The 14,094-nt window shown below is 26.8% G+C and overlaps 1 protein-coding gene across 1 annotated transcript in view; it reads left to right on the plus strand.

Annotated features, from left to right (window-relative positions):
* LOC107442171 (gamma-tubulin complex component 2) overlaps positions 1–13,693 on the plus strand; it is a 31,010-nt gene extending 17,317 nt beyond the window's left edge. Inside the window, exons 16-26 of the mRNA XM_043042880.2 lie at positions 700–812; positions 924–1,074; positions 2,429–2,608; positions 3,357–3,430; positions 3,588–3,685; positions 5,119–5,189; positions 7,483–7,657; positions 7,848–7,991; positions 8,621–8,698; positions 9,751–9,902; positions 12,590–13,693. Coding sequence (XP_042898814.1) covers positions 700–812; positions 924–1,074; positions 2,429–2,608; positions 3,357–3,430; positions 3,588–3,685; positions 5,119–5,189; positions 7,483–7,657; positions 7,848–7,991; positions 8,621–8,698; positions 9,751–9,902; positions 12,590–12,665 — 1,312 coding nt within the window. The 3' untranslated portion in view covers positions 12,666–13,693. The remainder of the gene's footprint in view (positions 1–699; positions 813–923; positions 1,075–2,428; positions 2,609–3,356; positions 3,431–3,587; positions 3,686–5,118; positions 5,190–7,482; positions 7,658–7,847; positions 7,992–8,620; positions 8,699–9,750; positions 9,903–12,589) is intronic.
* The last annotated feature ends 401 nt before the right edge of the window (positions 13,694–14,094 follow it).

The raw sequence follows: 14,094 nt of genomic DNA on the forward strand, positions 1-14,094 counted from the left end.
CATAGATTTAAGGCCCTATTCAGGAGTGCAGGACCAGCAGGAAAATCATTGTGCTTTTAAGGGTCGTAACATTAAAAGTTGTTATTAATAAAAAGAATTCAATAATTCCACAGAAATAAACATCTATTCAATAAAATTCTCTTTTTGTATGTGTGTTCTAAGCTATTAGAATCTGACTTTTTGCAAATGTTGCTCAAATTTTGCAATGTGGGAAGGTAATTTGGAAAAATTTTCTGTATTTTCTAATGTCTGATATTTTTAGACTTATTCCAATCAACTTTCATGCCCCAAGGCTAATTAAGAAATGTACTACAAATTGCTCATTTCTACTGAATTCATCTAGGCTTATTGCCTTAAATATATATGTCTTATTGAAAATTGCTTGAAATAAATTGGGCTAACAAAAAAATAAGTTATATACCAGTCATTGCTCATATCTTTAATAATTAGCGAAAAGGTATGTAGTCTCTTTTCTGACTGATGCCTGATTAGAAAATTTCAGACTGATTAGAAAATACTGGAGACTTTTAAAGTGATATACGGAATTACAGTGCCAATTTGTAAACAGCAAGATTATTCAATAACTTGTGGCATGCTTATTTATGTATGTAAGTACATAATTGAAGTATCAAGAATATCAAATTCATTGTTCAGTTTTAAGAATCCACCTACTTTATTTGCACTTTAACTTGTTGCTAGATATTGGGAAAAGCGATATACTATTCGCTGTGATCAAATACCCACATTCTTGGTAAAGGCAGCTGATATGATTCTTCGAACTGGAAAGTACATCAATGTCATAAGGCAATGTGGTATGATTCAAAATTATAAATTGTTTTTAAAAGTTGTGTTAAAGCTTGATAGCTGTTTTGAAATTTGTTTTAAAAATTGTTTAATTCTTTTTTGTTGTGTCTATTTTTAAGGTAAAACTGTAAATTGTCCTGATGCTAAAGCTATTGTCTACACCATGCGAGAAAGCCAATATATAGAATGCATTGAGCCAGCTTATCATTTTGCAAGCAAAAAGCTTCTTGATCACTTGATGGATGATACTGACTTGAGGAAGAGACTTCTGTATGTTTTGTTTTTTAAATTTGCTTTTATTTTTTTAGTTTTTATTTTGTTGTGTGTAAACTTTTTTTTAACTAGATTCTAAAAGTTAATTCTGTAGATAGAATGTTTGTAAACTTTAAAAAAAAAGTTTTTGCAGTTAGCTCCCAGGAATAGCATTTTAACATAGCATAAATAAAATTGCATTGCATTTTGATCAAATTTTAATCTTATTAGTTTTACTATCCGAATTACAAGATTAAAACAATTATTTTCAAGAACTTATGTGAATTACATAACCATTCAATTTCTATAAAATAACCTCAACCTGCCAAAAAGTACTTCTGTATTTGGATGTAAAAATTTCAAAAATAAGTTTTAAAATCCTTGTTTCAGCAACTTTTTAATTCTAACATTAGAATTTTTTAATGGCTTTGACATTCTTAGAAATGGATCACCATCTTTTTTGTTCCTTTAAATATTTTTTTTGTAGTTTATGGAGATAAATAATCACCAAAAACTTTCTTAAGTCTTTAGCAGACTTTTTGTTTCGAAACTGCAAAATTTGCTGAAGAAAAAAAAGGCTAAGGGATATCAAAGACATTAAAAGCATCAGAACTAAAGAAAGTTCTGAAAGACGACTTTGAAGCTTTACATTTAAATTTAGAACTGCATTATATCATGTGGATGTTCCTTCAAAGCATATTAACCCTTTCAGAGCCAAAGTAAGGCAATGGAAGTGCTTTCCCTGGCCTGCAATTTCCAAATTTATAGATAATAAGGAATATGTATATGTAGTAATCACAACATCATCATATTTGGCTAGACAGCCGAGAGTGAGCCAGTGCCTTGCTCTGAATTCTCTACTGCATTCTATTTTTGACACTTGTGCACCAGTTTCTTTCCTGAATTGAAAGGAAGTCAATTTCAGCCTACTCCATCCATCTCAATCTGGGTCTACCCCATTTCCTGGTTGTTAGTGATTTATGAAGGTAGTGCATTTAGATTTGTGATCTTGAGCCATTAGAGTCAAAAAGGCTCATTTTATGTATGAAGTCTTGGACCATGAAGGTATAATTCTAGGTCACATACATTTAATTATGGTCCTGAAGGGGTTAAATGTATATGTAATTTAAGGTAAAATTTTCAGTTTTTGAAATTTTCGATCAAACTTGAAAATTTATTGCAGGCCCTTTTGAAAATTCAATATCACATTTCTAGAACTATTTCTAAATTTTCACCTTTTTCTAGAAATCAGTGTTAATAATTTTAATTGTTTGATACTTTTGTTTAAAAAATTAAATTTTTTTTTTACTTTTTGTTCTGTTTTTCTTTCCTTTGAAGAAATATTTTATCTCTGTTTCCTTATTCAATGCAGCTCAGTAAAGCACTACTTCCTCCTTGATCAAGGAGATTTCATAATCCAGTTTATGGACATGGCTAGTGAAGAATTGCAGAAAGATATTGATGATATAATGCCAACAAGATTAGAATCACTTTTAGAATTAGCACTTCGTACCAGCGTAGTAAATGAAGACAAGTATAAAGATGATGTTAGGTGTGTATTTTTAAAGCTAGTCTCGTTTTATCACGCAAGTAACTTTCTCAAAATGAAGCTGTGATTATGTCTGTTTTACACGAATAAGATAATTATAATAATTACTTAAATAATTAATAAAAATTACTTATGCTTTTCAATAATTCTATAAATTATTCTCTATTTCTTTACCTCTAAAACGCCTTTATCTGATGCATTCTTTAATGTTTCGATGTAGAAGATATTTGTATGTATGTGTAAAGTTTAACCATAATAAAGTACACAACCTTGTTTTTCAAAAAAAAATTTGCTTTGGTAACCACTATGAATTTTGTTTTATATGAATTTCATTCTTTGTGATTTCATTTATATAATTTACATTCTTTGGTATGATAAAAAACAATATTAATTTGTCTTAAAATTTAAAAGACGTATGTGAAAAATGTTTTCAAAATACAAAACATTTAAAGTTTTGGACAGTTTGCAGGATTTGAACTTATTCTGAAAAATAAATTTATCTGTCTTCTACATACCCGTCTTGTTAAAAGATCTAAAAATTATTATATAGTATGAAAAAAGATAGTTTTCACCTACTACAGCATTTCAAACAAAATTTCATCAATTAATAAATTTGCTGTATACAAAATATTATTCATAACTATTTTACCAGTACATTTCTAATAGATTTATTTTCTTTCTTTTTTTTTTCTTCTTTTTTTTTCAATTTTATGCCTCCATATTGAAAAAGAAAAATTGGTTTTATTTTTAGGGTTGAACTGCTTCCATATGACTTGCTGACTCAAATGTTTAAAATACTTAAGATTCCTTCTGATATGCAGACTGGTTAGTATTAAACGCAAATTAACATTTAAAACAATTGCAATTAATCAAAACTATATGCTTTTATTAATGGTTGTTTTAAAAAAAATTGATTTATTCTATCTACATTCGAAAACAAAATTAAACTAAGCATTAAGCTTTTTTTTCTTCTTTTTTTTAGAGTATAGAAACTCTGGAATTGGATCACTTACAGGATTAGAAGCATTTGCCTTTGATTATGAAGTCAAGTGGCCACTTTCTCTTGTTATTAACCGAAAGGTATTTTTCCATATTGTTAAAATATTTTTTTAAATATTCTTTGCCTTGAAAGGTAAAAAATACTTGCATGAATATAAAAGAATTCAAGAACTTTATTTTTCAAACATTTCTATTATTATTGCTAGTATAATTATTTGACAATTTAAGAAAAGCTTTATTTGTTTACATTAATTTCATTTTAGTTAAGCATTAAACTTTTTTTTTATCTGTCACAATTTCGGAACTTGCCAGAGCTTAAAAAATCAAAATCATCCTATATGTTGCAAGTCTGCATGTGCATACACTGAAATATATTCAGTGGGTAGGAAGGAATCTAGCACTCTCACATGCAACTCTGCTGTTTGTAAGAAATACATGTTTTCAGGCTTTGTTTTCCACCCCATGAAATCAAACCGAAAAATCTCTCATTTTTGCTAATCATGAGGGCAAACTAAACATTACCAAATTTTTCCCCAATCACATTTTTTTTTTTTATTTCTCTTGTTAATTTCATCACTGGTGAGGCACCAATGTCACATGTATTACTCACTAGCTAATGATGTTCTTGTGCTGTTCTATTTATAAATCTGTGCCATAATCCTTGAACTTGACTTCCAAATCATTCACTAATGATATATTTTCATATGGGTCCAGAGCACTCAACAATCACAGAGCATCATCATCTCAAGCTTTTATTAAATGAATAAAAGGGTTTTTATTATTAAATGAATAATTTCTCCCTTTTATTCATTTAATTTAATAAAGATAAGAAGTAATCTTAACAATTAAGATAACATTAATCTTTAATTGTAGGATTTTTTTACCCTAGGCACCGTCCACTAAATGCATAAAAAATTTTAAACTTTTTACTGTACTTTTGTATTATTACTTTTTAAAATTTTCAGTGATCTTAAGTTATTTTCTGAAAAACTCAGTAATATTTGGAGGCAAGATTTTAAAAAATGTATGAAGTGAGGGGCTTTTCACTATTTTAACAATTAACAAATGAAGTGAAAAATCCTATGTTATTCAAATTTACCATTCCAAAAAAAAAAATTATTCATCTCTTAATTAACTATTAAAGTAATGAATTAAATTAATTTAAAAAATAATTGAAACAAAATATTCAATAATCTCAGATTTGTTTAATATTATGAATGTAAGGACCATATAATTATTTACTTAGCTTTAATGCTCATTGTATTTATGTTTCAAAATTCTTGACAAAATTTTTAATCCTTCCATTAAAGTAACATAGAACTGAGTTGCAAATTTTCTAAAAAGTTTAAAAAGGACTATTAACTAATTTGTAGTATAAATTTATTAATCTTTTCTTAGTTTATTTGATTCTTAACATATCTTTATAAATTCAGTATGATCTGTAATATTAATTTTGCTTAATATTTATTGTCTGTTTACATTTAAAAATACAAGATTTTTCATTTATTTTACAGGCTTTAGCTTATTACCAAATTCTCTTTCGACATTTGTTCTATTGCAAGCATATTGAAAATTTACTTGGGCAGTAAGTTTTGCTTTCTATTAGCATATGTATGTCTATCAGGGATATTTTTCTATTTATTTGTTAACATTGCTAAATTTATTATCTATGTGTCTTAATTTTTGGCGACATACAATATTTTTTGCAAATGAAAATTTGTAAATTCCTTATTTACGTGTGAATAAATTTTTTTCCTGTTAAGAAAACTTTCACCAGCTAATAATAATTGCGAAATTTTTTAAGGTTTGATATTTAGGTGTACTCTTTTAATGTAAACAGTTAGATTTTTGGACTATTTTGGTGAAGCAGGAAAAAATTGGAGATACAATTTTCCAAGACTGAAGGATTGAAACTTTCAATAAATGTTTAACTTTCAATGCTGCTACTTTAGTTAATTAGTTTAATTGTATAAATGTTTTAGGAACATTAGTCCAAAAGAAAATTGAATAAATTTTTTGTTTTTTATTTATGTTTGTGTGTGTTCAGTGTGCACAAAAAAAATGGAACACCATCTATAACTTTTGATTTAATAATTGGATCTTTACATTCTAGGACTTATTCTTTATGGTTTAAAGGGGTTACCTCAAATATGCTAATTACTTAGCACATACAGTAATTTAAGTTATAAAATCAGATACAAAAATGTACTTTCTCTAGATAAACATACCTTTTTTTAGCGGATTCGAATTCCTGACCCCCTAAAAATAGCAAGTAGCTGTAATCTGGGAAATATGGTCCTGATAGGTCAAAAGAGCAATCTGAAATTTTGACCCCTTAATATTAATTTTATTTTTTGCATATTTCGCTATTTATTAAGAACTTTTTAAGTAAATTGAAGAAGTTTTGTACACAATTATAAAATCCACTTATCTAAAGATATTTCCATGCAAAAAATAAATTTTAGTATATGTTTAGTTTATTTAATAATAGTCGAAAAAGTTTGAATTTTAGGGTTTACAATTTAAGTCATTTCAAAGTATGTGATTTTACATTGCAAAATTGATTGAATAGTTCCTGAGAAATCGAATCTTAAATATACAGCTTCTTTTCTTCTTTTGAGAACAATTTTGCTCAAGTTTTGTACTTAAAAATTATGTAAAAAACAATGATGTCACACTTAAAAATTATGTAAAAAATTTTATACCTTACAATTCATTTATTTTTCGACTATTATTACATAAAATAATAGAAAATAGTAAACATTTACTAAAATTTATTTTTTGGGCGGTATTATTTTTGAATAAACGAATTTTATAATTGTGTGCAAAAAATTTTCTATTTGCGGTAAGATTTCTCGAGATATGGCGAAATATACGAAAAGTAAAATTAACATTAAGGAGTTCAAACTTTGGATTGTTCTCCTGATCAAACTTTGGGGGCCATATTTCCCAGGTTGCTGCTACCCTCTGTATTTAGGGGTCGAAAATCCAAATCCAATGAAAAAAAAAAGATATGTTTATTCAGAGAAAAAACGCTTTGGTGTCTGATTTCGCATTTTCATATAACGTCTACACTAAATAATTAGCATGTTTATGGTTGCCCCTTCAAACCACTAAGAATGAGTCGTAGAATGTAAAGATCCGATCATTTGATCAAAAAGTATTTATAGTGGCTTTTTTTTTTTCTTTTTGGTGCAGTGTACATGTTTTGGTGCACTCTCAAACCTAGATATCTAAACTGAAAGACTAAAAGAAATTATCATAGTAAAGAAGTAACTGTATAATAAATTTGAATGTTAGATAACATCTTTTTACACCAAATGAAACTTGTAATATCAAATTATTTTTTCATCATTACTTTTCTATGAATGATTAGCTACAAAAAAAAACTATTTATAATACATTAATTGTTAGAGATGTCTTCATGAAATCTTAGTTTAGAATTTTTGGTGACTTGTGAAGGTCAGCAGTTTTTTAACTTATCCTTATTGTGATGTTTTGCTTTTTTTATGGGAATTGTGGGCTTATGTTAATTAGTTGTTTATCCATTCAACATACTTTGTAACAGCACTCTTATTGCAAATAATACTTCACACAAATTAGGGAAGCGACCGAATGGTCGGCTGCTATCAATCAGATCCCATACATCTTTGACGTACTTACATCATATTGTGCCCAACGTATTTACACATCACCGACTGCAATCTGTCAAAATAAAAGGATATTATTTACTATTAATCATACTATACACTTTACTACTGTTAAAAAGAAATCACTGCTTTCTTTACATTTATTTTATTCATTTTATGTGTAAATGTTTCTAAATAAATAAGTTTTTCTAAATGAAAATCGTATTAATAATTTTGTTATGTTTTCAGAGTCTGGTCTTTAAATAAGCAAACCAAATCTCTTCCTCGATCTGAAATTTGCATTTATGCTCCAGCTTTTGCACTGAGGCAGAGAATGCTAAATTTTATTCAAAACTTAGACTATTACTTAACTCTTGAGGTTATTGAACCTCACTGGAATGACTTTTTCAGAAAGATATCTCAGGTATGTTTTGCATTTTGTGTTACGCATTTATCCCTTTTGTATTATGCCTATATCCCATTTATCTAATTGTTGTGCATTTCAAAAATTTAATTTCGTGGCATAATGTTATACAAATAGTGTCATCATAATTGTCAATTTTATTTTGTGCAAGTTTCAATTATCTTTATGTATAAGTTTAACATTTTTCTAGGTCACCAACATCGATGAAGTTTTAGATTGCCACAACGATTTTCTTGAAAAATGTGTTGATGATTGCATGTTAACAAATCCAGGTCTTCTCCAAGTATTGGCTACTCTTATGAAATTGTGTGCTGATTTCTCAATATTTTTGCAGGTATTTGTCTTTTTACTATGAAGTTATACAATGATTTTCTGAAAGTGTATATATATCTGCAAGCTACATGTATATGAACTCAGTAATTAACACTTTCATGGCTTTAATAGCAAGTCTATGTCTTACTCTCTGCGCCAAGAGTTACCGTTTTCTAAAATTGCCTTTATCATGTGTTAGCCAAAGTAAAAATGCTTTGTCTCTTTTATAAGCATGATGACTAATTCTTGATAATTTGTAACACGAGGAGGAAAAATTAACAGGTCATTTGATGTCAAACATTAAAAGCATGTTTAAAACATTAAAAGCATGTGTTATCCATATATTTTTGTGTTTAATCTTGAAGATTGAACATATTCTAATTCAGTTTTATTTATTTATGTGTGGGTGTTTCAAAGTTAACATTACTTTTATAAAGTAATTTTTATTTTGCTGTTATATCTTATTTCAGATGTGATTCATTTATATGTGAAATTAATCATGCTTTTTACTTAACAAATATGTTCATAGTTTTTCATACTTAGGAGGCTGAAAAAGAGTTCATTACTCAATTGCTAAGCTAAATTGGATGATACTTTATAAAAAAAATATATATAAATTGTTATTGATAACAACTAAATTTCTTTTCTTAGGGCTTTATGAAGTGCTCTGAAACTGAAGTTTCAATCATGGGAGATAGTCTGTTGCATTCTATCAATGAATTTCCACTCGTAAGTTTTCCAACTATTAAAATCACTTTTGTGTCAATAACTTTCGATTTTTTAACTTTTGATTTTTTTATGCCTTTATGTTTAAAATTTCTGTATGTCTGTATTTTTATATACATATATTTCATAATGGTTTATATCAGGAGTCCGCAACCTTATGACCATGGTGCCCGCCAATTATTTTACGTGTGCATTCCACTGTGCGCATCATGTGTAGTTAATAATACAAACCAACTTGTATGCATTATTAACTATGACAAACCTATCATCCAACGAGTAATCTGGGATACAAAAAGGTTGGGGACCCTGGACTTATATTTTCAAGCTAATAATCCTATGTCATAACAGAAATTTGCAATAAAGTCACATTTGCTGACGGATGCTTTTTTTATCTAAGAAAATACTTAAAATCAAATTAAAATTGAATTAATTTGAAATTTCAATTTATAAAATAATCTATCAGTATCTTATTGCTAGATTGCTCTAACAAACAAACAAAAAAAATTGTTTTTATTTTTGATTATCGCCCTTTAAAGTGTAACACATTAGTTTAAAAATACTTAAGTGAAGAAATTTAATAGTTTGTTTCGAACAACAATGTGATCTAAATCTTTATTTTAATTAATCATCTGAAATTAAATTTAAAAGATAATAAATTAGTTTTTGAACACTTATTCTTTAACAGAAATTTTTTTTTTCTAATCATTCTTTGAAGTGTGTCATATTAACTTAAAAATACTTTACACTATATCTTAAATTCCAGTTGGTAGATAATCTGTATTAATCATTTTTTATACAAAAAATGTTGCTTTTTATGCTTTCTTAAATTTTAAAACGTATCATATTTAAAAATACAGTTTATAATTATTTTAAGACAACAATGGGTTCTAAATTTTAATTAATGGTCTTGTTTTCCAATTTGTATTTATTCCATCAGTTTTTAAACTTTTATTTTTAATAATTTTTTATTACCCTTTAAAGTATATTAAACAGACACAGTTTTTATTTTATTGAACATAAAGTAAAAATTTTAATATCTAAATAACTTTTTTCAGACTACGATGTGTCCTAAATCGTTGGAGAATTTTCAACTACAAATAACAAATTTTGAAAAGAAATTTGATGACAGCATAATACATATGCTAAAAATCTTACACACTGTGAACCAAAGCAAACAAACTTCGAAAATTATAAATATGCTGTACAGGTAATTTCCTTATTTGTTCTTTTTATATCGAACTCAAAGTTCGCATTTTATAAAACAATTGTTTCAATTATTGTGGAAATTATATCATTAATTCTTTATGAGTGATAGTATTTACAAGATCGTCCTGGATGCCTTACTTTTGACTTAGTAAAAGAAATTATTTTTCTGTGCTTTTAATTTTGCACAGTTGTAACAAATATAAACAAAAACTTCTAATTTTCATTTTAATCTTAATTCTCTATAACTATTACACAATGACATTAATCACAGTTGGTATCAATGTTTATTCAATTGATTTAAAAAAGAAAAATTTTGAATTAAAGGTGCATTTCTAAAATTTCAAAAGCTTGGCATTGAACTAAGGGACTGCTCTCAATTTGTACAAAAAGCATATTGTCAATTCTACCTGATTTGTTGATTCAAAATTTTTAAAACTCTTATGTATTTTTATAAAGAAAAAAAAGCATTTATTCATTTTATATAATTTTTAAATATGAATTATTGGGCCATCCTCTTATTTAGCATTTCTAGAAAGTTAAGTACTAAAACAAATCTGGCAATTTCAATTTTTTTTTTTTTTGAAGGATTGATTTAAAATAATTTAGATCTAATTAAAATTTCTGCATTTCCCAACTATAAAAATAATTAACTATGAGGGATTATCTACTAATTTTTAAAAAAGAATGTTTAACAGTATTCAACATTAATGAAATATTTTTAATACGATTTTATTGATTTCCGATTATTCAACCCCAAATACAATTTTAACAGAACATTAAGCATTCAAATTCACTTTCTATAGGATTTACATTAATTTAACTATTCAATAAGTAATAAAATTTTAAAATAATTTAAATGTAATGAATTTTATTTGTGTTTTCTCTTTTGCTTCTACTACAGCCTATCTTTATCAAATTAGGGTAATTCCCCTAACTTTTTTATGAGTGGCCGTTACTCACTAATTGATGAATTGTGTATATAGGACGAGATTCGGAAATTTAGTAACCAGCCAGTGGCTAGTGAAACATTTTTTAATAGCTGCCATTTTTCAAGATTTTAAAATTCTAAACTTTTAAAATAATATTGATATTAATGTAAAGCGTATTTCTCAAAATATTGCACACTCTACAGCAGGGGTGTCAAACTCAAAAGGTAACTTGGGCCAAATAAACAATGCTTAACTTTAGGTGGGCCGAAAAAAAAAAAAAAAATCAATGTTCATAGAAACAAATATTTTTATTTTGAATAGCACATTGTAATAAACATATATAAAGTTAAATTATTGTTTGATACTTGACATCTCTTCTCTGCTACTATCTTTCCTATTTCTGGAGACATTTTTTTGGCCGAGACTACTTTCAAAATTGACCCAACATGAGCGTTATTATTACGGTTTCGGACAGGAGATTTATTTCCATTCATAACAGAACATAATTGCTTGCACTGATAAGTACTTCCAAACATGGAAATAATTTCATATACGAATTTTCGAGTATTTTCAAACCTTGCTGGTAAATATTTGTAAAATTCAGGCATAACCACTACAATGAATTTTGCCTTCAAATTTGAGTGGCACTGAATCTCAATCACTTCCATTTACATACTACTGAGTCTATATTTATTGACAAAATCGACGAACACAAACAAAATTTGTTTTCCGAGGAATTTAAATCTTTAAACCTTGTTTCAAATTCCATTCGAAGATTTGAAATTTTTTCTGCGTATTTGTGATACGATGCAGTATCCCTGGAATGGCAGGTGCCGCAAGCCAGTTAGAATTTTAAATTTTTGCACGTACAATTTAAAATGATCTGTATAGTTTATAAATAAAGTATATTATAATTTCATATGCTAGTTTCCTTTCTACTTCACATTTCTAATTTATTTTTACTTTGCGTCGGACATATTGACTGGGCCACAAAAATGTTCATCTCGGGCCGCGAGTTTGACACCCCTGCTCTACAGAGCTCATTTCTGAAATAAAATAAAAATGACAGATGTATGTATAATTTACAAATTGCATATAATGTTTACAGATAATAAAATTTAGGGTTTGATTTTAGGACATAAAAGTTATGTTTATTTGCAAACATAAAATTTATCTGCTATAAAATATAATTGTAATTATAGTGATGAATTATATTAATTAGATTACTTTTAAATATTATCAACCATAAATTCAAACTAAAAGGTAATATGAAATTATCTTTTGGTAAACAAATTCTATCTCCCTGAAATTTTGATTTTTTTTCTCCATCCCTAAATAGAGCTTCCCGTGTAAGGATTAATACGAGAAGTTGAAAGCATGTGTTTTAGATTACAAGGGGTTAATTTTTAACAAAAAAAGTTGCGATTGTGAGGCAATTAATAAAATATTTAGTCACCCTATGACCAGTAGTAACTATTAATTTTGTCCTATAATTGTGTATTAAATTATATTCATTATTATTGAAATAATATTCAAGTATTACTTCTAAAAAAATGTTCAGTCTTGTGAAGAGTGGCACCTTTAATAATCTAGTATTAGTGCTTGCAACTACTCTGCTTAGATTGTGTTATTAATTTGCATAAGCATTTAGTTCTTGAATAATAAAAGAAAACTGCATATATTTGTGGCTGAAAATGTTCTTATTTAATAAGAAAGTAATTTATTTTAGTTTTAAAATGCACTTTATGTTTTTTTATAGATTAGATTTCAGTAGATATTATGAAGAGATGAGCCAGAAAGAACTTGAAAATTTAGATCATGTTTTCTGTTTATAATTTATTGTTTTTCTCATTAAAAATTTACATATTGTATTTTATTGTTATAATCTTGTTGCATTTATTATGTTAAAATAAAATAAATGAATATCTGAATTGAATATGCCCTAAATTTAATTTGTGAACATTTACTATAAGATAAAACTATTTATATGCAAGTTTTCACACAAAAATTATTTTTTTCTTTTAAAATTTGTATGTACTATCTAATACCTCAAAAGCTCTTCCTCATATAGCAGAAGTTTAAATCAGTATTGAATTTTTATATATAATAATGTGATTTGCAAATTGAAAACAATATTAAATTATAAAGAGAAAATTACTACAACTACATATCATAATATATTTTATACTGTATAAAAATAATGTTTTCATTTCTGAACTCCTGTTATTTTTGCCAATTGTTATACTTTTAAGGTTATTATTATTATTAGTCACATAAATTCTTATCATTCACTTAGCTGACTAATAAGAAATTTCACTATTCTCTTCTAGATAATATTTTCATCATATTGAAAAAATTCTTTTATTAATATTGTTAGTAATTTTTTGATTTTCATGTTATTTGTAGTTGTGCAAAATTTTTAATGAAAATTATTTTGTAATCTTAGATATTTTTATTAATATCTAAGATAAGATATCTTAGATCTTTAGATCACTGTTCTTTATCTTTTAATACTAAATGAAAGTTTATATTTTTCTTCCAAATGGAGCAATGGAGATATAATGTTCTTAACACTGATGTGGCTAAATACTAGTAGTTTTGTTTACAGATTGAAGTTGCTATCATTAAAGTTATTTTTAATAACAACCGTTGCGTAATAATGTTTTCGTATTTAATGCATGTTATTCTTAAAACTGTCAATTAACAATTGTAAGTTAATTAAATTAACATGTAAATATATCAGTTTCGAATTGTGCGGAAAACTTAAAAACATGCCAACCTGTAGTTGTATTGATATACAGTTCTTTGTAATAGTGCCATTAATATAATGTACAAAATATGAAATAAAATTTTGTTCTATTTATATAATTGAAAATTCCTTATCTTACTAATATCACACACATACACTTGCCTGTTTTAAATGTTTAATGTTAGTTTTTCTCTCACTTTTTAAAGTACCCTTGAATTTCAACATATTTTTACTGACAGTTTTGTTTTTTATAAACTTCTTTATAAAAAACATTTCAAGTCAACTAGGTTTCCAAATATTTAAGTATGATAGCTTTTTAATTTTTGTATCAGGTTTTAGATAATACAGTGAAACCTCTCGGGTGCGACCACTCTCTTTTCCACAGTGCACAGTTGAATGATTGTTAATGGAGGTTGGTCGTTCTTAGGGGTTACCTTCATTGACCTCAAAATGATGTCAAATGTGCATGTGCCTTTTTTGCAAGAAATTTTAATTTTACTCAGTGTCATTTTCGT

This window comes from Parasteatoda tepidariorum, chromosome 5, assembly GCF_043381705.1.
Source record: "Parasteatoda tepidariorum isolate YZ-2023 chromosome 5, CAS_Ptep_4.0, whole genome shotgun sequence".
Classification (NCBI taxonomy): Eukaryota; Metazoa; Arthropoda; class Arachnida; order Araneae; family Theridiidae; genus Parasteatoda; species Parasteatoda tepidariorum.